This window comes from Acipenser ruthenus, chromosome 23 (assembly GCF_902713425.1).
Source record: "Acipenser ruthenus chromosome 23, fAciRut3.2 maternal haplotype, whole genome shotgun sequence".
In the NCBI taxonomy this organism is placed as follows: Eukaryota; Metazoa; Chordata; class Actinopteri; order Acipenseriformes; family Acipenseridae; genus Acipenser; species Acipenser ruthenus.
The window spans coordinates 9,285,862-9,313,474 of NC_081211.1; the positions used below are offsets into that span (position 1 = coordinate 9,285,862).

The 27,613-nt window shown below is 45.6% G+C and overlaps 1 protein-coding gene across 2 annotated transcripts; it reads right to left on the reverse strand.

The window, feature by feature from the left end:
• Positions 1-113: 113 nt before the first annotated feature.
• On the reverse strand, positions 114-25,984 carry LOC131699747 (homeobox protein NOBOX-like). 2 transcript variants are annotated; one of them, XM_058997729.1, is made up of 9 exons: positions 25,487-25,984; positions 17,972-18,799; positions 17,472-17,578; positions 11,920-12,083; positions 10,362-10,471; positions 9,533-9,746; positions 8,222-8,634; positions 3,527-3,877; positions 114-634 (listed from the first exon to the last, which is right to left on the reverse strand). In XM_058997729.1, the coding sequence occupies exons 1-9, from the start codon at positions 25,542-25,544 to the stop codon at positions 609-611; spliced, it is 2,271 nt and encodes a 756-aa protein (XP_058853712.1). In that variant the 5' UTR covers positions 25,545-25,984; the 3' UTR covers positions 114-608. The 2 variants fall into 2 exon arrangements, with proteins under 2 accessions (XP_058853712.1, XP_058853713.1); XM_058997730.1 differs by having other exon boundaries at positions 8,246-8,634; positions 25,487-25,982.
• Positions 25,985-27,613: the final 1,629 nt, after the last annotated feature.

The window sequence follows — 27,613 nt, forward strand, 5'->3', positions numbered from 1 at the left end:
AGCTACTGGGGACCGGACGAGCTTTCTGTAGTTGGGCCAAATGGCCTCCTCTCATTGTAAAGGTTCTTATGTTCTCAGACACAGACAAATCTCACACCCATAACAAAAAACTCTGGTAAAAATATATACTATTTAATAAACTTATGTTAACCTGACAATTCTTAGTTATCTTCAAAAATAGCTCAGTCATGTGTCTGGGAAAGGCACGTCAACAGAGCTGCCCTCCCACAGAACACATGGCTGCCAGCAAACACATGCAAATAAACTTAAAAAAAACACAAAACCATCCAGAAATAGACAAAAAAGGGTGTCCTGAGGCAGACTGCTATATATTATATATGCATAAAAATACAAAAAGGTGGCAGTGTAGGTCAGGGGTGTGAACTTGTTCTTTGAATTTGAATTTGAAAATAAATTGCACTGGCTATATTGAGCTCTGTGCTGCACGGGGTTCAAACAGGATTTCCGTTTGTGAATTTCAGAAAGTGTCAACACAGCAAGTTCACAGATCATGCTCTCGGTGTCCTGCCTCAGTCTTTCCGGGTCTCTGGTCTGGAATACAGCAGGTGCTGAGCAGTCTTGTGACCCCAGGGAAACAGAAACAGCATTTATGTGTCCATCTCCGGGTTAAAATCTGAAAGGAGAGAGAGAGAGGAGAGAGAGAGAGAGGAGAGAGAGAGAGAGAGAGAGAGAGACTGTGAAATACAACCTGTTACCCCAACACTCTTTCTGATCCAATTGATTTTCTCTCTCCACCATTATAAAAGTTCACCAAGGTTCCCCATGGTTATGCTTTACATTTACTCACAAAAAAATCAATGGCAGGATATAACACAGCGTTTCTTAATTTGAACCCAGTTGTATTAACGTATCCTGCATTGTAGGGAACACAAATAAGTAACAAAGACACGGCTAAATTCTCTCATATGAGTTTAATCAGAAATAACTCTGGTTAAACGGACAGAGCCTCTATCCTTGTATAAAGGCACATTAAAGCCAAGGTTTCATTCGTGCTGCTTCCCAGATCCGGCAGCTATTTGCAACAATTAAACTGTTTGAAAATAATGAACAGTGTAAAAAAAACAGGGGTTTTTGTAGCAAAACAGAGCTCTATATACATAACATAATTAAAAAAACACTTTCCTGTTCCATGAACTGAATGACAGAGTGTACCGTAACCATATATTTTAGGATGCGCCGAGTAAGAAAATGACTAGTTTTTTACACCCGAAATGGCAAAACATAAAAAACTAACGCTCTTCGCAACGTGTCGTTGCTCCTGTTCCTCAGACACAAAACTCTGATCCACAAGCAGAAGAGAACCTGAAGCTTACTGTATAGGGGAGCTGCTGTAAATCAAGGGCAGTACATTAGATCTAGAAACAAACATGCTCTCCCCCTTCCTTAATAACAACATCCGGTACCTTTCTGTTTACTAATGAACCTCGGATTAAAACACATACATGACTACGCGGTGCAAGACTGCACTTGCTTTGTTATTTGGTCATTTTTAAATGCCTCTAAGAATGGAGGCACACAAAAAATGGAATTCTACAATTCTAGAGTTCCAATTCACTTCCTGCTCACACAGTTAAAAGGCTGCGTTTGTGAAACAGGAGGATACTTTGTCATTTCTCAGTGACAGCAGGAGCACAGGGAAATCAAAAGCTTTTTAAAAGAGAGCAGACCTGAAAGCCAGTGCAGCTTTGTGTTCATTGTGAAGGATGAGGATTCACTCTGTCAGGAGCAGGGTGTTACTGTAATGATCTTATCGGCTTCACTTCAATTCATTGAACATGTTTTAAAACTAGCCCCAACTCTAATGAAGGCATTACCCTTAATGTTTTCTATATTTGTTTGAGTTTTACATTAAAGATTCCTTTGAAAAGTCTACATCACCAGACCCACGCGGGCCAGATGTTTTCCCCCTGGCCAGTGTGGGTCTGATGATGTGGAGAGAAGAGAGAGGAGAGAGGAGTGAGAGTGAGAGAGAGGAGAGAAGAGAGAGGAGTGAGAGAGAGGGGGGGGGACCCTCGGACTGACCGGCACACTGGAGAGCGTTTAGGTTAGGATTGAGATTCCCCTGCTTGCTCACTCACTTGGTCGAGACAGAGATATACAGAGACATGGAGCTAAACAGAGACCGCGCAGAGCTGTGTGGAATGGACACGTTTATTATGTGTGTAACTGAAAGACAAAGGAGCTCGCTCTCTCTCTCTCGCTCTCTCTCTCTCTCGCTCTCTCTCTCTCTCGCTCTCTCTCTCTCTCTCTCTCTCTCTCTCTCTCACTCTCTCGCTCGCTCTCTCGATGAACAGCTGTGTGTGCAGTGCTCTCCTGGGGCAGGTGTTGGGATTGAAACACAAGAAGGACCTGTAGCCAGTCCTGGACTATCGATCTGCTCACCACACCTGGAGGTGACTATTTACTTTTCAATTGTCTCTGCAGAAACACAGACACAGCATGCAAGACTGTGACCCTGGCCTTAGAAACACAGACACAGCATGTGAGACTGTGACCCTGACCTTAGAAACACAGACACAGCATGTGAGACTGTGACCCTGACCTTAGAAACACAGATACAGCATGTGAGACTGTGACCCTGACCTTAGAAACACAGACACAGCATGTGAGACTGTGACCCTGACCTTAGAAACACAGACACAGCATGTGAGACTGTGACCCTGACCTTAGAAACACAGACACAGCATGTGAGACTGTGACCCTGACCTTAGAAACACAGACACAGCATGTGAGACTGTGACCCTGACCTTAGAAACACAGATACAGCATGTGAGACTGTGACCTTGGCCTTAGAAACACAGACACAGCATGTGAGACTGTGACCCTGACCTTAGAAACACAGACACACACACAGCATGTGAGACTGTGACCCTGACCTTAGAAACACAGACACAGCATGTGAGACTGTGACCCTGACCTTAGAAACACAGACACAGACACAGCATGTGAGACTGTGACCCTGACCTTAGAAACAGAGACATACAGACACATGGATATAAATAGTTTACATTTTTCTTGAGTGTGATCTAAGACTCTGAGCTGAGAGGGAAAGCTGAAATCAGGTAAGAATGTCTGGTTTATTTCTGCACCGCGAGCATGCAGTTCCTCACTGACCTCAGCTTCCTCTCCCTGTTAAAAGCATGTCCATATAAAGACAGAAACTCTAAATAATCCATCCTGAGGAAGGACAGGAGAAGCTGTAATGAGGTCAGGCACAGTCTAGCTGCTCAGAGCTGTTAGGAGGCCACACACACCCACACACTAATTCACCAAAAACAATTTTACCCTGTTACCCAAAACCACATTGGCTCATTTTATTAAGAAACAGGTTAAGATAACAATAAAAACGAATGCATGAATGAATCTATTTCTGCTAAATATATTATTCACAATGTAGACATTGACCTGTGAGAATTCCCCCTCTGAAGGAGAGTCCCATTGGAACCCATCTGCTGCTTGCACTGGCTGCCAGGGCGCTTGTGTACTGTACTGTAATCACACTTACTGTTGTTGGAGTCTTGGTCCTTCTTCCCTGCGGGCTCACCCTGGCACTCCGAGCGCTCTGCAGTTTGGAACTCGCTCTGGGTGGGCCTGGGAGGTTGGTACATGCTCTGGGCCGGGACTATCCTCTGGGCACCCTGGTAGAAATTTTGCACTGACCCACCACCGGGCCTCTGGACCTGGATGTAGTGCTGGGCTGGCCCCAGGTTTGGGGCCTGCTGGTACAGGCCCTGGTCGCCAGGGCAACGGGTCAGGCCCTGGAACTGCGTTGTTCTCTGATAGAGCGACGGGGCAAACTGTCCGGCTTGGCTGTACATGTCACTCCAGGGAAAGGCCTGGAAAGCTGTCATCCCACCTGGAATTCAAATACATAAATAAATTTTTTTAAAAAAATACATAAAACACGGGTCGATGGCTGCTATTCGAGCGATTTCAGACTTGAGCGGTTTCTGACGAGGTTGCCATGGAAACATTTATAAAGCAGTCCCAGGAATTCAAGGGTAAAAGCACAAAGGAAAAAAAATGAATATTTCAGGGCCAGACTAACTCATTGAACCACTGAATACCTGAAAACTTTACAAAGCACCAAGAATGTGAGTTGTTTGAACTCTGGGCCCATCGAATTACAATTGTGAAATTCTTTAAGACTTTTCCTTGCATGATGAAACCTCCTGAGATAAAAAGCTATAAATATAGCACACAGAGTAGTGAACTGTACTGGAAACACCACCATAGTGCCACACGTGTCCAGATAACCAAGCTGCTTCTGTATTTTATGTACAATACAATTCACATTTCTATAGCATCTTTCATCACAAGGATCCCAAAGCGCTTCACACAAAAACACAAAAAAATACATTAAAAACAAAACAAAAAATGTAATACAAACAAAAACTGAGACAACAAATATGCTTTGAATTGTAAAATCAGGAAATCTAAGATAAAAAAAGCAAGTTTGTAAAAACGGAATAATTAGAAGTCTAAAAAAAAAATGTAATAAAATGTCTCAAACAGAACTCTGGTTCTTTAACCGTCTGAATTAAAGGTTAGGTTTCTGTTTTTTTTAGCGGTCAAGCCCAGGAGTATTTGGCAGAGGCAGCTCTCCTCGCCTCTCATCCCAGCAACACAGACCCAGCAGGAAGGCTCCTCTCCCTGTTCCCCGGCTTGCTGTTTGTTTGAGACCTACATTAAAACTGCAGACAGCGCCCCACAATCAAGTTCAATTTCACACTCAAATATCATTTACTTATGACACTTGTATAGCGCTTTTCATACAAAGGATCACAAAGCACTGTACAGTACATTCAAGAAAAAATGCATTTCCATTTACACAACACAATAGCTTTGTATAAAAATCCCCCGGCATGTTACACACACACACAACTGTTACATATTAAATAGCATATTAAAAAAATGACATATAAAAAATAAATAAATAATAATGTTAAACATGTAGAAATTTAAAAGACAATGAGATAAGAAAGCCGTTATATAAAAGTATGTTTTTAATGGTAAAAAGATACTTTTGTAACTTCCCTAATATAAGTCTCAAATGATAGATCAGGATCAAAGATGACCCCCAAATTTTTCATTTCTAGTTTAAGATTTAATGAGAAATTACTATGGTGGAGCTCATGTAATCCCACGTTTTAGTTGGTTCTGAGAGCCACTAGCATAACCTGTTTTATCTGAATTTAGCATAAAATAATTCTGAGACACCCAACACCTGATGCCTGCAAGACAAGCAGCAAGTAACTCCCCAGCAGAAGTAATTCCAGGGTGCCTGTGAACTACATCCTTCCAGAGTTTACCATTCCAGGAACTCCACTTTTAATCTGAAAACTTGATGGCAGTCAGGTTTGTCTGCATTTCCAAAATGTAGTTTTAGCTGTGGGATACTACTACCCCTCATCCCTAAGCGATCAGATCCAAGGGGGCCATTACCTTCTGCCGTTTCTGTTTTACTGAACGGATAGCATGTTACAGTGAAGGCCGACTGTGCACTGAGCTAGGTAATGTGCAGAGAATGTGAGCGCTGACAAAATTCCGCTCACCGCCCAGAATATCCTCCGCTCCGCTCCGCTCTTTCTTCCACTCCGCTCCGCTCCGCTCTTTCTTCCACTCCGCTCCACTGCTTGAGATTCCCGCTCCACTCACATTGTATTAAAATGATGAACTTTTTTTTCCCCCCACTGTGTTGCCAATTGCAGATGAAAAGATGTAATGTACATTCAGAAATGAATACGATTTAATCGTACAGAGCACAGCTTGACCCAAGTAAAAAAAAAAAAAAAATATCCCCATCTATGATAAAAGAAAAAAGCTGACAATGTGCTCAGAGAAGTTCTCTAATTCAATTCAAAGACACTTTCTCATTATTATTGATTTGTACTGAAAAAATGCATACATTGAAAATACAAAAGTCAGGAAATCTCATCTTGCAATGAACAGGTTTTTAACAGGTTCTTACGATGCTGTGAACGGTGTACTCACCTAGTTCAAACTTTGCATATGATTCGTATCAAATTAGCTTTATACTGGGCTTGTTTGTATCCAAGTATTGCATAGGGAGCTCAAAGCAATCCACAAACACATGAGTGAGTCTCAACGGGGCTGACGGACCACCCTGTAGTGTATTAACTATCTTAAGATTGAAGAAAATATAAACTGTGTTCACAGCGCTGTATTGGGGCATAACCGTAGAACTGTATAAAAACAATATAGGCTATGTTGGTATATAGTAACCGCAGACAGAGGGAGAATGCAACTCCATAAAATCGGGAGAAGATATATGTTTCTCTCCATAATGAATTATAAAGTGCAACGCCAATCACATTTAATATATAAAAAAAGCTTTTTTAAAAAATGCAATCTCAAGTCTGCAAAACATGAAAGTGCCTAATTGTGGTTTGAAACTGGAAAATGAATGGTTCCCATGCACAGGCATGATGGGAAATACTGCACAGTGACCGCAGCTGTATTTGTCACCTTCTTTGTTTCATTTTTCTGTGCAAACTCCATGGCCGAACATGTATTTAAGAAAAATAAACCCATGCTCAGTTCTTGTCAGTGCTGTGAAGAGCGGGTTGGAAATGTCCGCTCAGCGCTCCGCTCCAGCGACTCGTGAGCTAGAGATACATTCAGCCTGTCCCCCAGGGTCCTGCCTGGAAGCACGGGCTACTGGAGCGATCGCAGCCCTCACTCTCAATACACAACAAGACATAGTCACTTATCATCAGTGTGCTTCGTGTACATTACTAGTGTTTAGATTTGTATTCGAATAAGAATATATACCAAATGATAACCCTGGGAGTCCTGCAAGAGTCGAGTCTCTCTGACAAAGCAAGAGAACAGCCAAAGAGCACAAGGGTCAAATTATACATCATGAAAAACAAATGCACGTGCAATCCAACACTGTGAAGGTTAAATTACAGAGATGCAAAAATGTATCTATTAAATCGATTATTGATTGATCTTATTTTGTGAGCCTCAATTAAAACACCCATGAAATCGATTAATGGCCTCACCTAGCTGTTACAGCGACCCAGAACTCCCTGCTTTCCTAGCAGGCTGCTCGACTGGAGTGCTTTGCTTACATTGGTTTTGAGACGAAAACTGCAGAATCTAATAATTCAAAAAATGTAAAAATTGGATGTCTTTGTGCTTTTTAATAAAAAAGTTTTCTCAATGCTTGCATTCACACGGCTGTGTATAATTGTGTACATGCATGTTTTCAGTTGTATTTTTGTGTTGCTTTTTTGATTGCTTCTTGCTTTTGAATAAAAAAGTGTTGATGCATCAGTTATTTAGGAAAAATATTATACCTTCTCTTTAAACCACATTTGTATAAAACCAAGAGTTTCTATCAGATTAGAGCTGAATGCAATCCGAAACGTCTACCCGAGGCTAGCAGTGCATGATAAAGGTTTGGTGGATTGGTGCAAAATTAGGCAGTTATCGTGTTCACCATGTACAGAAAAGCGTGACAGATAGAGACGGACACGATCAGCAAATTGTGTTGAATGAGGACCCTAAAAAACCTTTAAAAACAAAGCAAGCTCCCGTCTCTCCCCACCATCTCTCCCCCATCGCACACGCCCGTCTCTCCCCCACCGTCTCTCCCCACCATCTCCCCCACTGTCTCTCCCCCATCGCACACGCCCATCTCTCCCTCACCATCTCTCCCAACCATCTCCCCCACTGTCTCTCCCCCATCGCACACGCCCATCTCTCCCCCACCGTCTCTCCCCACCATCTCCCCCACTGTCTCTCCCCCATCACACACGCCCGTCTCTCCCCCACCGTCTCTCCCCACCATCTCCCCCACTGTCTCTCCCCCATCGCACACGCCCGTCTCTCCCTCACCGTCTCTCCCCACCATCTCCCCCACTGTCTCTCCCCCACCACACACACCCGTCTCTCCCCCACCATCTCTCCCCCACTGCACATGCCCGTCTCTCCCCCATCATCTCTCCCCCACCATCTCTCCCCACCATCTCTCCCCCAGCGCACACTCCTGTCTCTCCCCCACCATCTCTCCCCCACTGCACATGCCCGTCTCTCCCCCATCATCTCTCCCCCACCATCTCTCCCCACCATCTCTCCCCCACCACACACACCCGTCTCTCCCCCATCATCTCTCCCCCACCATCTCTCCCCACCATCTCTCCCCCAGCGCACACGCCCGCCTCTCCCTCACCTCGCAAGCCCGTCTCCCACCCACCGTGCACGCCTGGCTGCAGCAGGATCTGGTTGCCCCCCTGGCCCTGGTAGTAGCCGTGGCCGGCCCCCGTGCTGTAGGTCATGACCCCCGGGTTGGCTCCGTAGGTCAGGTAGGAGGGGTTGGCGTCGACGGGAGGGGTGGGGGCCAGGCTGGCGCTGGTCGGGTAGGTGGTGTTGATAAAGGGGAGGCGCTGGTACTGTGGGAGCTGCCCCTCGTTCAGGCTGTGAGTCACCAGCAGGCTGCCGTGCTGCTGTGCAAACTGGCCGAGCTGGAATGAGGCCAGGCCACCCGCGCTCTGGTTGCCGTGGAGATAGTGCTGGGGGGGGGGCTCCACCTTGAGGGAGGTCCTGAGGTGCTCGCTGTAATCACACAGGGGAGAGGGGTTGGACCTGAGAGAGGGAGACAGGAGGGGTTAGGGTTGCCTGCCTGCCTGCCAACACTGTGCCTGACTGTAGTCAGTGCCATTCTGTCCCTTGGCTTACATGATCAACACATTCAAAAAAATGACAAAAAGAGAGATTGAGGTATTGTGCATCTTAAACTTCTCTAATGTCACATTGGAAAGCGTTTCTGACCACGAAGCTGTGCCCCGCAGACCACCACACTGAAAGATATTCTACACGGACGGACACTTCCTTTGTAAGGGCTGGGGTTGTTCCTAATAAAGTGACCACACCCCCAGTATTTGCTGAAAATCCATCCTGTGCTCCACTCGCTGCACACTGATCATGGAAGCAGAGTTTCTTCAATGAAACAAGCGAGTGCCCGGAATAGCACAGCTCCAGCACAGCCTTTGATGTGATGCAGTTTAAACTTCAAGACCCTGAGCAGAGGGTAGAAACACAAGAGTGGCTGTGCAGCTGAGCAGGGAGCCTGTGGCCTGAGAGATTCCTCAGTTTAAATTTTCTGTGGTGCTGCGGTTGCGGTCTGCCCTGGGCAGCGTACCCAAACTGGGAAAATAAAGAAACTACAGCTTGTCCTAATTACACGCTTTCAGGGGCCCGCCTAGCTATATTGCACTCGAATTCTCACGGGCCTGTAGTGCCTGTCACTGCTGGAGGCCTGGGTTCAAATCGGGCAGCTCAGGTCACAAGCAAAATGACTGCTGGTCTCTTCAATTACCCCTTAGAAAAGTTGACCACAGTATAAGCACAGCCAAGTGCAATAATGCACAGTGAAAGCATGGTGAAGTATAGGCAAGCACTGTAAATAATAGTAAGGTATGTCAAATATATTAATAAACACCGTAGACTTTTCTAACGGTGGTGTTCCCCTTCACTCGCTCACCCAGTGGTTCCATCGCTCTGCAGGCTGTAGTTCAGCCCCTCCCTGCCGTGCCCCTCCTGCCCGCTCTCGGGTGTGTCCAGGGTCAGGGGCACCAGGTGGTTGGAGGGGTTGAAGGAGGCGCTGAGGGGCAGGCTGGCCCTGCGCAGGGGGGGAGGGCTGGGGATCGCAGGCAGGTACTCCAGCTGCAGCCCCATCTCCGCTGCCACCGCCAGGCCTGTCAAGAGAGCAGAGTCAGCTCCCTGTCAAGCACGGGGTAACACAGGGCGCATGCATTCTCACAACTCATTACAGAGCAGCTTGCTGCTGATGTGTCACTGTTATATCACTGTATTCTTCTTCTTTAGATTCACTTTGTATCATTTTCTGATAAAATGGCATCCTAGTGACTTGTTTAAAACCAGAGTGCAGCCACAGACTTGTCTCCCTGCAACACTCAACCCCAGAGAACATAAGGAATACATCACTAAGAAACAGCATAGTGAACAACACTCAACCCCAGAGAATGTAAGGAATACACCACTAAGAAACAGCATAGTGGACAAATGAGGTAGAGAGCTGGAGGGGGGCAAGGTAATGATTGTTACACTTTGGTATCCAAGCTGGGCATGTTGCAGAGCTCTCTGAGGCCACAGGAGAGTTTGAAAAAGTCCCCAGGATGTGAAGAAGACGATGATGACGACATTAGTTAAGATAACTCGGATATTGCAGAACCATAACATAAACTGTGGTAAATGCATAGTATAAACATGGGAAAATCAAAGGTGAAAATTGCAGAATGGCTGTGCAAGTGTACCCTGGGGAGCCTTTATAAGGGAGGTTCTGTACGTACTGGTGGGATTGGAGGGGCTGCCCAGCATGCTGGTGAAGTGGATCTGGTTCTGGTTCTGCTGCACTGCCAACCGGGGCATGATGGGCTGATTGTGCATCTGAAACCCGCCTCTGAAACACACATTGAACAAGACCTCCATTACAAACACACTCACTCCATCAGCACCCTGCCACTGAGACACACACACACACACAAGACCCCTGTTACAAACACGCTCACTCCATCAGCACCCCGCCTCTGAGACACACACACACAAGACCTCCATTACAAACACACTCACTCCATCAGCACCCTGCCTCTGAGACACACACACAAGACCTCCATTATAAACACACTCACTCCATCAGCACCCTGCCTCTGAGACACACACACACACAAGACCTCCGTTACAAACACGCTCACTCCATCAGCACCCTGCCTCTGAGACACACACACACAAGACCTCCGTTACAAACACGCTCACTCCATCAGCACCCTGCCTCTGAAACACACATTGAACAAGACCTCCATTACAAACACACTCACTCCATCAGCACCCCACCTCTGAGACACACACACACACACAAGACCTCCGTTACAAACACACTCACTCCATCAGCACCCCGCCTCTGAGACACACACACAAGACCCCCGTTACAAACACGCTCACTCCATCAGCACCCCGCCTCTGAGACAAACACTGAACAAGACCTCCGTTACAAACACGCTCACTCCATCAGCACCCTGCCTCTGAGACACACACACACAAGACCCCCGTTACAAACACGCTCACTCCATCAGCACCCCGCCTCTGAGACACACACACACAAGACCCCCGTTACAAACATGCTCACTCCATCAGCACCCCGCCTCTGAGACAAACACTGAACAAGACCTCCGTTACAAACATGCTCACTCCATCAGCACCCCGCCACTGAGACACACACACACACAAGACCCCCGTTACAAACACACTCACTCCATCAGCACCCCGCCTCTGAGACAAACACTGAACAAGACCTCCGTTACAAACACGCTCACTCCATCAGCACCCCGCCTCTGAGACAAACACTGAACAAGACCTCCGTTACAAACACGCTCACTCCATCAGCACCCTGCCTCTGAGACACACACACACAAGACCCCCGTTACAAACACGCTCACTCCATCAGCACCCCGCCTCTGAGACACACACACACACACAAGACCTCCGTTACAAACACACTCACTCCATCAGCACCCCGCCTCTGAGACACACACACACACACAAGACCTCCGTTACAAACACGCTCACTCCATCAGCACCCCGCCTCTGAGACACACACACACACACAAGACCTCCGTTACAAACACGCTCACTCCATCAGCACCCCGCCTCTGAGACACACACACACACACAAGACCTCCGTTACAAACACGTTCACTCCATCAGCACCCCACCTCTGGGACACACATTTCTAACGCTCTAGAGCGGTGTTGGGTACGTCAACCTGAGACTGTCTTTAACTCTGCGTAGTAACAGATGCCATGCAGCTATTCTATGAGCTCCCATCACTTAAAGCTCTGCCTCCAGTCCTACCCAGGGGGTGCGGCGGTCAGCTGGATGTGTCCGGAGACCTGGGGCGCCTGCATGGCTGTGGTGGGCAGGGTGGACGCCGCGCCTCTGCCAGTGTACTTCTTATCCTGCTTCTGGGTGGTCTTGTCAATCTTCCGCCACTTCGCTCGCCGGTTCTGAAACCAGACCTGAGGGAGAGGAACACTACTGAACTACAGAACAGAGGGGCTGTTACACAGCTCAGAGATAGCGGGTTACAGACAACACACACAGAGAGAGACAGAGACAAAGAAAGAGAGAGAGAGAGAGAGAGAGAGAGAGACTATTACACAGCTCAGATTTTACTTTTAATCGCACTTTATTTTCAATTAAATTAGACAGTACAACAAAAACATTTCCACAAGATCAAATAACCTTACCAGTTTAAAGAGAGACCAGCTAAATCAGCATTTCCAGATTGATGCTCAGTTCATCATCATAGAGAGTTCACATAGAGCACCATTAAAAACACCAGCTTACATCAAACATGTCATTGTTGTGCATCCATTTGTAGTAATGGAATTCTAATGTAACCCTACATTTAACACAACTACTACAAACATGCACAGCATGCTGGCTCTCACAACCGTTTACCCTATTCTTCCTGCTCTTGTAAACAGCCATCCTGGCCTGGCCAAGCAGGAAATTAGCTAGCTGGTCTGTGTGTCTGGTTTTCCAAGAATACCTGACCCAGTAGTAACAGCCTCTCTGTGGGCAGGGCAGCTCGAAGTTGGTGGAACAGCTGTGTGACTCTGGCACGGACGAGCAGACCTGTGACACCAAAGGAGTGGGTGCTCTGTGTGTCCAGGCAGGGGTTGTGGAGGATGGGCTCCTCCAGGAGCCACTGCAGGGTGAGGGAGCCCTCCTCTCTCTGCACCCTCAGCAGGCGCCAGGCCTCCAGCAGGTTGTGGTAGAAGGCTGGCAGCACAGACACATCCTCCCTGCCTCTGTCTGTGAAGAACAACACTGTGTCCAGCTGTAGCTCCCCCACCTTGCGAAGCAGGTAGCAGGCCAGCGGTCTCTATGGCAGGGATTCAGGACCATACAGCAGCCTCAGGACAGACTGCAGCCGGAAGGCAGCGACTCTGCTGGTGATGTCAATCAGTCCCTGCCCCCCCTCCTCCTCCTGGGGCAGGTATGGCATGCCCTGTCGCAGCCAGTGCAGCACGTCCCAGAAGAAATCCAGCAGCGATTTCTGCACCTCCTTCAACAGCCCCTTTGGCAGCTTTACACACACCAGCCTGTGCCACAGTGTAGAGGACACCAGGTTATTAATGATGAGGGTCCTGCCTCTGCAAGACAGCTGTGCAAGCAGCCACCCCTGCACCTCGTCCAGCAACCCCTCCCAGTTCTTCCGTTCACTGGCCTGGTCCTCCATGTATTTAAAACCGCCATGTCTCCAGTGCAGCCCAGATGGCAGGTCTGGAGGCCCGCACCCCTCCATCCCCCACCAGCAGAGCACAGCTCTTAGTCCAGTTTATCTGGGCTGATGACATTGACTGGAAGTCTCTCAAGGGGGTACTGAGAGACTCTGAAGTCCTCAACTAGCCTCCTATTTGGATTGGACTCTAGAGTTCAGTGGAGTTCCAGAATGTCCGTCTCCAGCACTCTCATCGACTCGTTGATGCTTCTAGTGACACTCACAGCATGCTGCTGACAGAACTGGCGGAGCTGCACATCCCACCACTGCTTCAGGGAACTAAAGAGCTCTTCTGTGCCCTCCGCCAGAAGAAACTAAAATGTCTTAAAATGAGTGTCACTGGTTAGAAGTGTGTTAAAATGCCAATAGGCACTACAGGCCTTTTAAAAGAGGGGATTAAAACACTGGAGACCACCAAGCAGTGATCAGATAAGCCAGTGTGATAACAGGATTTAAAAATTCCAAAATTATTTTTAAAACAGTAAAACCGGTCTAATCTGGCCAGAGAGACAGCATTACCCCTGACCTTTACCCATGTATTTATTTATTTATTCATTCATTCATTCATTCATTCATATAGCACTTGTTATACAAAAGTATCGCAAAGCACTGTACAGAGAAAAAAAAAGAACAAACCACAATACATTTGTATAGCATGTCACACATACAACTGCCACAGTCAGACCATTTAAATAACAGTATACACATAATACAAAAGCAGCAATTTTAAAGTTACATTTAAAACCCACTAAGATAAGAAAGCCATTTTATAAAAGTGTGTTTTAGTCTTGACTTGAAAACTGTAACGGTCCCAGCTTTCCTGACAAACGAAGGCAGAGTATTCCATAATTTAGCAGCTCTACAAGAAAAAGCCCTGCCTTTCGTGTTGCTTTTGTTGACCCTAGGAATAACCAGCAGGTATACTGCCTTTTATTTGTGTTAAAATGTTTCATATTTTTCAAAAATCCATTGAAGCTCTGTGGCAGACTGCGCATGTGGCTCAGTGTGATTCCGATCCACCTGGTCATTCTCTGTGCAGTTCAAATCTCTATCTGGCAGTCTGCCAGGGCATTGTCCAATGTCTGTAAAAACGCTACTCTTTCCCTACCGTCGATGGGTGCGTAAACATTGATAAAAACAAGCGTCTTCTGCTCAATTAATCGATTGTACCATGAGCAGGCGTCCTTTAACTGCTTCATCGACGGTAAGAGAAAGAGGTTTAAAATCCTCAGAGAATCAAACTACTATTCCTGCACTCGGAGAGGACCCGGGACTTAAAACAACATCCCCTCCCCATTCTTTAAACAACAGAGGAAACAGAAAAAACAGAGATAGAAAAAAATGATTCCTTTCCTGATCATTGTGATCGACTTTACAGGGACCGCACCTGAGTTTACTGACCACGTTCTTCAATCTCCATCTCCTGATCGCTGAAGCGCTCAGTGCCTGAGTTTAATGAACACGTTCTTCAATCTCCATCTCCTGATCGCTGAAGCTCTCAGTGCCTGAGTTTACTGAACACGTTCTTCAATCTCCATCTCCTGATCGCTGAAGCGCTCAGTGCCTGAGTTTAATGAACACGTTCTTCAATCTCCATCTCCTGATCGCTGAAGCGCTCAGTGCCTGAGTTTACTGAACACGTTCTTCAATCTCCATCTCCTGATCGCTGAAGCGCTCAGTGCCTGAGTTTACTGAACACGTTCTTCAATCTCCATCTCCTGATCGCTCAAGCTCTCAGTGCCTGAGTTTACTGAACACGTTCTTCAATCTCCATCTCCTGATCGCTGAAGCGCTCAGTGCCTGAGTTTAATGAACACGTTCTTCAATCTCCATCTCCTGATCGCTGAAGCGCTCAGTGCCTGAGTTTACTGAACACGTTCTTCAATCTCCATCTCCTGATCGCTGAAGCGCTCAGTGCCTGAGTTTACTGAACACGTTCTTCAATCTCCATCTCCTGATCGCTGAAGCGCTCAGTGCCTGAGTTTACTGAACACGTTCTTCAATCTCCATCTCCTGATCGCTCAAGCGCTCAGTGCCTGAGTTTACTGAACACGTTCTTCAATCTCTATCTCCTGATCGCTCAAGCTCTCAGTTCCTGAGTTTAATGAACACGTTCTCAATCTCCATCTCCTGATCGCTGAAGCGCTTAGTGCCTGAGTTTACTGAACACGTTCTTCAATCTCCATCTCCTGATCGCTGAAGCGCTCAGTGCCTGAGTTTACTGAACACGTTCTTCAATCTCCATCTCCTGATCACTGAAGCTCTCAGTGCTTGAGTTTACTGAACACGTTCTTCAATCTCCATCTCCTGATCGCTGAAGCTCTCAGTGCCTGAGTTTACTGAACACGTTCTTCAATCTCCATCTCCTGATCGCTGAAGCTCTCAGTGCCTGAGTTTACTGAACACGTTCTTCAATCTCCATCTCCTGATCGCTGAAGCGCTCAGTGCCTGAGTTTACTGAACACGTTCTTCAATCTCCATCTCCTAATCGCTGAAGCGCTCAGTGCCTGAGTTTACTGAACACGTTCTTCAATCTCCATCTCCTGATCGCTCAAGCTCTCAGTTCCTGAGTTTACTGAACACGTTCTTCAATCTCCATCTCCTGATCGCTGAAGCGCTCAGTGCCTGAGTTTACTGAACACGTTCTTCAATCTCCATCTCCTGATCGCTGAAGCGCTCAGTGCCTGAGTTTACTGAACACGTTCTTCAATCTCCATCTCCTGATCACTGAAGCTCTCAGTGCCTGAGTTTACTGAACACGTTCTTCAATCTCCATCTCCTGATCGCTGAAGCTCTCAGTGCCTGAGTTTAATGAACACGTTCTTCAATCTCCATCTCCTGATCGCTGAAGCTCTCAGTGCCTGAGTTTACTGAACACGTTCTTCAATCTCCATCTCCTGATCGCTGAAGCTCTCAGTGCCTGAGTTTACTGAACACGTTCTTCAATCTCCATCTCCTGATCGCTGAAGCGCTCAGTGCCTGAGTTTACTGAACACGTTCTTCAATCTCCATCTCCTGATCGCTGAAGCTCTCAGTGCCTGAGTAATGAACACGTTCTTCAATCTCCATCTGCTGATCGCTCAAGCTCTCAGTGCCTGAGCCATTCTTCAATAAATATTTTACAGAGCTGACAAACAATTTAGTATCAGGGAAATAATTCTCCACTACAACCCCTCTATTTCCCTTCGTTTTTCCTAAAAACTATCTTATACTCTGCACACTGTATCCTCCCTTTTGATTGCTGGCTTCCTGATGATCCCGAGGCGAGAGAGGAGTCAGTGAAGCCTCCCACGCCATCGCTCTCAGTCCCGGGGGAGCCCTCAGTAACGGCGCTGGCAGCAGCCACACTCCAGAGCTTAGTGACCCGCCTCCTGGCAGAGCTGCTCTGCTCTCCGGCTCACTGTCCATTACTCCTCAGCCAGCGCTCTCGCTGCCGTCTACCGACCACTCTTTGCTACAGTCCCTTCAGCTGCCCATTTCCACCTGCATCTCCACTTCTCCCCACACCGTCTCCACTGTCACAGTTGCTGTGTGTGAGCTGCTCAGATCCTAGATCCCTCAGATGTGATCAATGTTTGTTCCCCACACCTCTCTAGGGGACAGAACTGCTCCAGGATTGTCTTTACCCCATGCCTACGTGTCAGCTATTCAAAGGGGATATTTGTCAGCTTACTTTTTTAAAAACCTCTAATTAACCGGATAACTTCTTAATACCGTTTTTAAAAGAATCAGAAAAGGTAAAGTCGGCAGCTCTTACACACACTCAATCCAAGACTTCGCCCACACACTCCCTGCATGCACCACGAGAGAGAGAGAATGTTACACAGATCAGATAGTGTTACAGACAGCACACACGGACAGAGAGAGAGAGCGAGAGAGAGAGAGAGATCGGTAATCAGCAGAGATAGAGTGTTACTTCAAAATCCCCAACAGCACCATTGTTTTCAGAAAGGTAAAAATCACCCAATGAAGCTACCAAACCAGAGATGAACCCAGACAATTTATTAAAGGTTTGTAAGGTTTCTTTACCATTCATTTTAGAATTTCAATTGGTGCTTCTTTAACAAAAAAAAAATAACAAAATGATTGTGTCAGTAAGAAAGTGGGGCTCCCTCACCATGATCCTCTGTGGGGTGACCCCGATGGCAGCGGCGATCTCTTTGCGCTTCTCCCCGTCTGGATAGTGATCCTCTTGAAACATCCTCTCCAACTCCTCCAGCTGGTCTGCACCAGACAGGGAGTGAGAAAGAGTGAGGAGTGTGGGAGAGGGAAAGGGAGAGGGAGTAGAGAGAGGGAGATAGAAAGTGAGAGAGAGAGAGAGGAGAGAGAGAGAGAGAGATTGAGGCACCAAGCTCCCTCCTAGACACAATGCTACCCACACACAAAATGGGATAAATTCAAAGCACATCTGCCCATCTCTTGCAGATGATTCGCTGGTGATCTGTGCAGATCTGCTAAATTTATATATTCTGCCACTGATGAAAGCATTAGCTGAAATGTTTGCATACACTTGGCAAAACTTTGGTCTACTTAACTCATGGTTTCTCACAGTTTTACCAAAAGATCCCCCGAGTAAATGCAGCCCCCCTCACCTCGGTGCCCCGGTCTGGTCCTTACCAGTGTTATAAAGGGTCCTGGTCTTCTTCTTGGGCAGGGGTGGCATGGCAATGCTGTCCCCCAATTCATCCGGTGTCAGGGACTCGCTCAGGCTCCGGTAGTGGGGGTACGCCCCCTTGGCCTGGCTGGCGTAGCGGGTGTGGCGGCGGGTGGCGTAGGCAGGGTTGATTTTGAGGTCCACAGGCTGGAACTCGGCCAGGCTGAGCACTTTGGAAGGCAGCATGAGGGGGCCATCGCCCTGGGGGGAGGAGGAGGAGGCCTGGGTGCCCAGCTTGAGGTCCCCGGGCTCATGATCGCTGTCCCCCAGGGCTTGGTAGGACCTCTTGGCTCCCTGCACCCCCCTCTGCTCTGGCTCCTCTTCGTGGTAGATCCCCACAGAGGCCTGGGGGCAGTAGGAGGCAGGCAGCTGGACAAAGTCTTCCGCCGAGGGCTCGTTCCTCTCAAAGAACCCCGGCACACGCCCGCAGACAGTCACGAAGTTGACTTGGCACTCAGAGGGTATGGTCTCCGATGTCAGGAAAGGGGTGCTCTCCCGAGGGGTGGGCTGCTCCTCCACCTGCAGCACGCAGAAACTGTCCTCCTCGGAGTCAATGGCACGGCCCTCTGTCACCCCCTCCACAGACACGCTGTTGATCAGGACAGTGCGATAGCCAGGCTGGGGAGAGGTCTCCTGGGTCTCTGGCGCTCCTCTTTCTTCTTCTTCTTCTTCCTCCTCCTCCTCCATCTCTTCCTCCTCTCGTTCCTCACTGGAAGACCCCGGCCCCTCACTCCCCCCTCGTCCACTCTCTGTCTCGCTCACCAGCTCATTGCAGAGCAGCTCTCTCCGGCCTGCAACACAAACAGGGGTGCAAGTCAGTGTGAAAACACAAATCCTGCAGAACTACATGAAAAGGTTACAATTCAATCTGCAGAAGCCTGTAGCAAGCTATGCACACAGAGTCCCTATACCTGTAGTATAGCACACAGCAAGCAGGGGAGCAGGCATCCTGTCCCCAGGCTTGGATAGGTATTAATAAATAATGAACTCACGAAGATGTGCAAGAGGGTTACATTAGATCAGGTCAGTAATTTAGGGAAGAGATGGAACACACACGAGGAGGGCAACAGACCGGGAACAGACCGGGGAAGGAACACCCTGCGGAACAGACCAGGGAACGAACACCCTGCGGAACAGACCGGGGAAGGAACACCCTGCGGAACAGACCAGGGAAGGAACACCCTGCGGAACAGACCGGGGAAGGAACACCCTGCGGAACAGACCGGGGAAGGAACACCCTGCGGAACAGACCGGGGAAGGAACACCCTGCGGAACAGACCGGGGAAGGAACACCCTGCGGAACAGACCGGGGAAGGAACACCCTGCGGAACAGACCGGGGAAGGAACACCCTGCGGAACAGACCGGGGAAGGAACACCCTGCGGAACAGACCGGGGAAGGAACACCCTGCGGAACAGACCGGGGAAGGAACACCCTGCGGAACAGACCGGGGAAGGAACACCCTGCGGAACAGACCGGGGAAGGAACACCCTGCGGAACAGACCGGGGAAGGAACACCCTGCGGAACAGACCGGGGAAGGAACACCCTGCGGAACAGACCGGGGAAGGAACACCCTGCGGAACAGACCGGGGAAGGAACACCCTGTGGAACAGACAGGTGAATGACACTGTTAATATCTTAACATTTCCACAGAAGGAAGAACAGAGAGTACGGCCGGTCTCTAATATCTGCTGGTCAGCATGAAGCAGAGAGTTGCTCAACAGTGTATTGCTTTCAGGAATACTTTAAAGTTAGGGATACCTTACAATCGAAAGCCAGTACCGAAGCCAATTAAAGTAAGGTAAGTGGATTTCAAAACATTAGGGACTGCACCTACCTCTCCAAACACTGCCAAAAAACCAACATAATCCAATCAGAAAAAAGATACTACTTCTCATATTAAACAGTAACGTGGCTGTATTATTGTGTTGGTTTTTCAGGTAATTGCATTGCCAGCACGGGAGCTCTCCTTGGTTCCTCAGCTGTGCAGGTGGGAGTGAGATCACAGTGGAGGGACTGAAGATTACCTTCAAGAACAACAGATTGCACACCTGGCAGCTGTCTTCACACACACTCCTCTACAGTCCTTTACTGTTCACAATGACGTAGGAGACAGGAGACATAAGAACGAAGGTCCTAACAAAGTGAATACTCAACAAACAGTTAAGCTTATTATGGAAAGGATTGGATGTTACAGGAAACTGATTGCATTTCAAAAGTAGGATTCAAAGTTGAAGGCAGAAATGAATGCCGGTCAAGTAAGACGTGTGTTCTGCACGGAACTGGCTTTATCTCACCTGTACAGGTAAGGCCTGAAGTAAAACACAAGGCCCTTTGAGGAGGGTATTAAATACTTTATAGTAGCTGGAGGCACATTTGTGCAGCAGTGTGTTTGATACATGTGAACACCCACAGGTATGATAATAACTGGAATTCCATTATATTTAAAAGGTGTAGTTTTAAAATTACAAGACATACTAAATTAAAATCAGAACATGTACTAAATATTTGAAACATGTTGTAAATAACATGTTTGTGACCAGAATGCCTTCCATATATCAACACAATGTTCATGTGTAAGTGTGACTTATAGACACCCCTCCTTATTCCCCCCCAGTCTCATACTCCTGACAGTGTGCCAAAGACATCCTTTCCAGCTGAAATCCACGTCGCACACGCTTTGAAAATGTAGACAGGTGAACGAGTTGTGATATTTTTGGGGGTCCCTAATACCTGCGGACCAACATGGAGGGCAGTACTGCTTTCAGGCCGGCATTTTACCACCAATATCGCTGCCAATGTTACTTAACCCCTTGGGTCCATGTCGGAGCAGGTCCGACATTGCAAATGTCCTGTTCCGGTCCAATGTCCGTTATCATTTTCTGCCTTTATCATTTCTGTAGTTCACTACTATTTTTTACAAAATAACTTGCTGAGACGGTAAAAAAATATATTTGTTATCACTTCAGTGACATATTGTATGTTTCTTTGCTAAGCTGATCGCTCATTTCATACACCTGCATATAGATGACAGAAAAGCAACCGTGACAAACAAACCAGTGTTTTTATTTAGTAGATTATATGGGGGGGAATTACATTCACCACTCAGTCCAGGGAGCCCCTTCATTCTGGGGATTCACTGACCCATTTATCAACTGCATACAACTATGGTCAAACATTTTGCATCTCCCTATAGAATTAACTGCCTTTATCCAAATCTAACATGAAATAGTGTACCACTATCATGGCTTCCGGTAGACCTTTGCAAAATCATTTTAGTTTCTTTGATTACATGACGTTAAATAAAATATCTAAATTATGTTCATATAGTTTATGTCTCAATCCTACAATTCTAGGTGATGCAAACCCTTTGGCCACAGCCTTCTGTGTGACACTGACAACTGCCATTCCATATCTCTATAACATTCGAGCAGAAGTCTTGTGATGCGTACTGCTTATGTGTGCCCGGTTGGGGACTAACAGTATCACACCACAAAAATGCTGTGTTAGTGTCAGCGCGTCTGCAAATTCATTTGTGTAGCCTAGTTTATTTGTGTCTCAGTTCAATGGTTTTGCTCCGAACGTATTCAGCACTTCTTTAATTCTTGTATAAGAACCTGTTGCTGAGGATCTCAACCTTCATATATCTAACTTTAGGTCTATTACACAACATATAAAAAAAACAGGAATAGATTTCTAAAAAGTGTCCGGGAGAGGTATTTTTGCATGCTCAGCACGGGACTCCACACATTCAATGTAAAGAGAGACGGTACTGCGCTCCGCTACAAAAGTAAATGCACTAATCGGCAGTGCAATGTTCTCTGATCTTCACAAACTAGGAATGCTAAACAATCCGAATATCAAACCAATACGGTTATACATGAAGTGACCAGATGTCCCGTTTTGGACGGGACAGTCACACCTTTCTTGGCACGCTCGTTCCGTCCCGTTTCCGCTTCAGTGGCTACAGCATGAGAAATTCCAGGAAGAAATAACCTGCGCATCAGCAGAATGACTGTAGCTCGCCGTCTGCATGAAAATGATTTGCATACTCGGAGGCCATTCAGGGGCAACATGTTGACAGCTGAAAGATGAAATCGCGGTCTTCTGTGGGACAGAGAATATCTGAGGTGATGGCAGAGAGTGGTGGAGTGTTTTATTCACCGATGAATGCCGTTTTGCCCTTGACAGACCTGACGGAAGATAACGTGTGTGGAGACTTCGTGGTGAGCTTTATGCTGAGTGTTGAGTTGTTCAAGCCAACCCCTTGGTGCGGTGGAAGTGTGATGATGTGGAGAGGAATCTCCTTTAACACAAGAACACCTTTGGTGCAGATTGAGGGCCACCTTACTGCTCTGTGATACATTGATGAAGTCCTTGAGGCAACAGTTCCTGCAAGCCAATCCAGAAGTGTGGATTTTCCAGCAGGACAATGCAAGACCACACAGTGCTAGGATTACAATTGCATGACTTCAAGAAAACAATGTCGAGGTCTTGCTATGGCCAACTTTTTCTCCAGACCTGTCCAATAGAACATCTGTGGGACCAAATCACCAGTGCCATTCACAGGAGACAACTGCGACCAGCCAACCTTCACCAGCTGGCTATAGCTGCATAGGAAGAATGGCGGAACATCTCACAGCAGTTTATCCAGAGGCTGATCAGGTCTATGCGTCAAAGCTGCCAGGATTGTGTTAATGCTCAGGGAGGTCATACCCGATACTAACTTTATCATGTTTTCATTTTGAAAGTGCGTCATGTTTGTTCATATTTTCTGTGTTTTTGTTTGATATCTAGATTTAAAATATTTGATTAAATCCATTAGACCTGAGTGTTGCATTTCTTTTGTGCATCTGTATATTTTCTATTGAAATTCTATATTCACTTTCACCACAGGTACCCTCTAAGAAACGTATGTTCACATTTTTGAAAATCATATTGTAAAAAGACTTATTTATTTATTTAAGTATACATGTTATGTTGTTTAAGTAATAATTAAATACAATAGTTTCAGGTCTACATGTGCCCATTTAATTTCTTTAAAAATGTATTTACATTGATAGTTGACATGATACAATAGAAAACAAGAACATGTCCTCATTTAATTTTACCTTAATTTCTTCTTAGAAATATCTAAATAAGCTGCCTTAGAGGCAGGATACATCTATTTTTAATTTGGTGACCCCTTATTTATATTTCTGTGTTAAATGTATTTTAGAAGCTGTATATTTTATCCTGCAAAGTTTAAGAAAAATAAGAGAGAATGGAGTAAGAAAGTTTACAAACGAAAGGAGGCCATTCGGCCCATCTTGCTCGTTTGGTTGTTTGTAGCTTATTGATCCCAGAATCTCATCAAGCAGCTTCTTGAAGGATCCCAGGGTGTCAGCTTCAACAACATTACTGGGGAGTTGGTTCCAGACCCTCACAATTCTCTGTGTAAAAAAGTGCCTCCTATTTTCTGTTCTGAATGCCCCTTTATCTAATCTCCATTTGGTGCTATCTGTTGCTATATAAGGTATTTTATAAATATTTTACTTCATCAATTATCACTGCTATTAGTTTAATAGAAGAAAAACAACACCTTGATAAAAACATGTTTTTTCTTCAGCGAAAGAGGCAAAGGTCAGGGCTGAATTACTGGGGGTGGAGTCGATCCCTTTGTTTCTCCAAATAGTTTTATTTCCAAATGTCCTTTTTAACATGTTTTAAGACAACAAGTATCACTTAAAACAGAATCTGTGAAACACATGTTAACTGTATGGCATTTCCTGCCTTGTCTGTGCAGTTTTTCATACCAATCAATGATAAAGAGAAAGTACCTCCTGACAATCTGAAAACCTCTGCACATTTTACATAGGCTATTACATAGGTAATGAAGATTATTTTGTAGGGAAAGTGACATTTCATTTGATACTGTTGACTCAAAAAAATGAACTCCAGCCATGATCAGCAAAGAAATGAGCCTTCATAAAATGTGTAGTTATCCAATTCAGATCGTCAGAAGATGCTTTCTCATGATCACTGGTACCGAAAAACTGCATAGATTGAAAATAATGGAATAGACAGGACATTTCACAATGCAACAGGTCTGAAGAGATACCTGTCAGCTTACAGCATGTTAATAGAGGGGGTTTGGAAATACAACTATTCAGAGAAACTGAAAGGGTTTCCCTACCTGGATGACTATTTACCAGACTTAATAACTGCTTCAGAAGGAAATTCCAGCTTCTGTAATCAGGGCAGCTTCTAAAACTCAGAAAGGCGGATTATTGGTGAAAAGGTGGGGACTCTTCTGGGGGATGCAGTGGGGTTCATGCACACAGTCCAAAGACAGGATCTTTAACACACTGCATCACCTTTGGGCTTCCCTCCACATCATCGGACATGTATGAGTCTTGTTAAATAGTAGAAAGAGGCTGAAATCAATATTATCTATTAATCCAAGCAGAAACTGCAATAGGAACACAATATACATAACAAATACTAGGGATATTAAACAGGAGGAAATGTTATATTGTGAAAAAAATAGATGATTCTATGAAGTAATCATTTAATAATGAGATCTGTTTTCATACAGGAAGGGCCTGGTTTGCAGATTGAACACTGGAGGAAGAGGAGGATCGCACAGAGATAGAGATAGAGATAGAGAGAGAGAGAGAGAGAATGAGAATGCAGTTTCCTTGACATAAAAGGGACTAGATTTGCAGCAGTAATCAGCAATAGTTTTTTGTGTGTGTGTGAATTAAGAATCTCAGAATTTGATATTATTGAATTGCTACTGTGTAATGTAATAACTAGTTGTGTAGAAATTAAATTAAAAAAACAATAAGATAATTTATTCACAAAAACAAGTTTTTGAAAGTAAAAGATTCCTCTCTGAATATCACCACGAGTCTCTACATTCACTTTCAATAGGATATTAGATCAAACATTACCAAAGTGGAAATAGAAACTACAGCGCTTCACCGTAACTTGGAAGTTAAAAGTTATTCACAATGGTTCCATACTGTCCCAGTTTAAGGACTTCAAAATCTGGTCACCTTAATTATACAATATATTGCACACACAATATATTACTTTATTATTACAATTGTGCTGAATGCCTTTACAGTGTGGTGCCTGTGAGATTTACACAAATAAATAAATAAATAAACAAATCAAGAATTAACATTAGACATGAACAAATTGTATAAAAACAAGCGCACGGTGAACTCGCGACTTCAATTGATACTTCACTAAAAGTAACTCCCGGACGACTAAATTCGTGCACTGCGCTATTGTACTTAAACGCTGTGCTAAATAAAGCCTGGCCGCATTATTATTGAATGCAATTTAAATAGGCCTAGTATTGGGAATCACAGTAAATTGGCAGGTCTCGAGGGTGTATTAACTAAACGCCGTTCAAACTATTTAGCTTTGTGTTATTAACTGCCTAATGCAATAATTACACGCATAAAACAATAAGCTTAATTCCTTACCGAAGTCGTTACCAGGGTCTTGTTCTTGTCCATTTTTTTCAGGGTCACACGAATCCATTTCACAAACCTTTTAATTCTTGTTATCACTTTGCTTTTTCTGATTTCTTTTCATTTAGTGTCCTAGTGGAAATACACCTCTCCCCAGAAAGCGGAAAGGACCATTTCAGAAAGGAGGGGGAGCGGGGAAATTGAACGCAATTAATTAGTTAATTACAAAAATAACGAGGCTTTGGTTTTGCTATAGATCTGGGACAAGCATGCGAAGCGAATTGGTCATGTGTGTGTTTAATTTCAAAGAATGTGCTTTAAAAAGAATTATAATTCGCGGTGTTTTTTGCACGTCTAATGGTTCCATCCAATTGGAGCACACCTGTGTTAAGCGCTGCTCAGAACTGCGGCACCTGACTGAAATTGAAGGAAAGCGACTATCCACCAGTCATCATGTACTCACGGACATGCGGTACACTTTCCAGCTGTAATTTGACATATAACTTACATTTTCTTACGTGAAAATATCCAATACCCTGTGTTATTAGGGTTACCAGGTTTCCAGTGAAAAACTGGGACATTTGTTTTCTTCAATTCATTGACGCGGTAGCAACTCCGAAACTAATTATAAAACACATAATCAGAATTATTAAACAACTAATCCTAAAATTGATTCTTGTATTTCTGAATGCCGCTGACACATCCTAATGAATACTCTGCTGTTAACTTATAGGAGGCTGTGTGGTCCAGTGGTTAAAGACAAGGGTTTATAAGCAGGAAGTCTGCGGTTCAAATCCCACCTCAGCCACTGATTCATTGTGTGATCCTGAGCAAGTCACTTAACCTCCTTGTGCTCCGTCTTTCAGGTGAGACGTAGTTGTAAGTGACTGCAGCTGATGCATAGTTCACACACCCTAGTCTCTGTAAATCGCCTTGGATAAAAGCGTCTGCTAAATAAACAAATAATAATAATAACTTGCTGAGCACACTGCTGCAGTTTTGACCTTTTTTGGGGGGTGGATTCTGCTAAGTAGTAAAACCGAGGCGATGTAGCAACCATACCGTTTCTGACCGGGACAGTAAGTGAAGGCTGAAATCCGAGTTTTCTCGGGATGTTTGGTAATCTCCTGTGTTACTAAATCAACTACAAGTGTAGCCCGTGCCTCAAAGCCCAGTATGCTAGTCAAGTACAAAACCAAACTATTGCTTCATCTCCCACTCCCATTACAAAAAATGCTGTAGTACTGTAACGCTGTATTTGTAGACAATGTAACCATTCCCAGAGACACACCCTTATAGAGATATCTTCCACATCCCTGTCCTGTCACCTTTCTCCTGCAGATATACCTGCAGTATAGTCTGTTGTTTTGGTGTAACTCTGCCCTACACAGGGATGACAATAAAGGCTATTCACACTATAGCGTTTATTCGCTGCATTTTCTAGGGTCAAAAATCGAACCTATGGAATTGAACACTACCTTTCATACTTGAGCGTAACCGCTGAGAAAAAAAACGTGAAATTCTCGGCGGAAAAACGCAGCGTTCACCACCCTGTCCTGCTAAATTTGGACGTAATCTGAAGGCAAGATGGATCGGGTGCAAGATGCTGCATGGTTATTGCTCTGAAGGAGAGAAAGAAAGAGAAGAATGTGGATTCACGCTATAATAACGAGCAATAGGAAACCCTAGGGGAGTACCCGAGTCTTGTGCAAGCTGAAATATACTGTGTGTGTATATATATATATATATATATATAGGAATTACACAGGGCGAGATAATCCACACACAGACGGAAAGCGGGCGCGAACCCTGGACCTCTCGCACTAAAGCATAGCGTCGATACCGCTGTACAAAGCAGCCGACTCTATTCTTGAACGCGACCAGTCGCGGGTTCGCGCCTGCCCTCCGCCTGTGTGTGGCGCTCAGTTAATTCGAAGACTACCACCAACGACATTATGTATGGGATATGCCTACCCACTGGGTCTATATCAGAGCTGCCGATAGGCCCCTTCCTAGGATGACACACTCGGTCCCGCCCACCGAGAGATTAAAACCGTCATCCCGAGGAAGACATTTCTCTTTTTCCTTCTCAAGATTGTACAGTAAGGCCTCTATGTCTAGCTGAGCGTGTTGATATAA

Bases quoted from the DNA above. Each gene is read 5' to 3' on its own strand.
- LOC131699747 (XM_058997729.1), bottom strand. From the start codon at position 25,544: ATGGATTCGTGTGACCCTGAAAAAAATGGACAAGAACAAGACCCTGGT. The intron at 17,579-17,971 runs GTAAGGACCAGA...TGTCTGGTGCAG, and splicing joins CAGGACCCTTTATAACACTG to ACCAGCTGGAGGAGTTGGAG. The intron at 635-3,526 runs GTAAGTGTGATT...CTCTCCTTTCAG, and splicing joins GGACCAAGACTCCAACAACA to ATTTTAACCCGGAGATGGAC.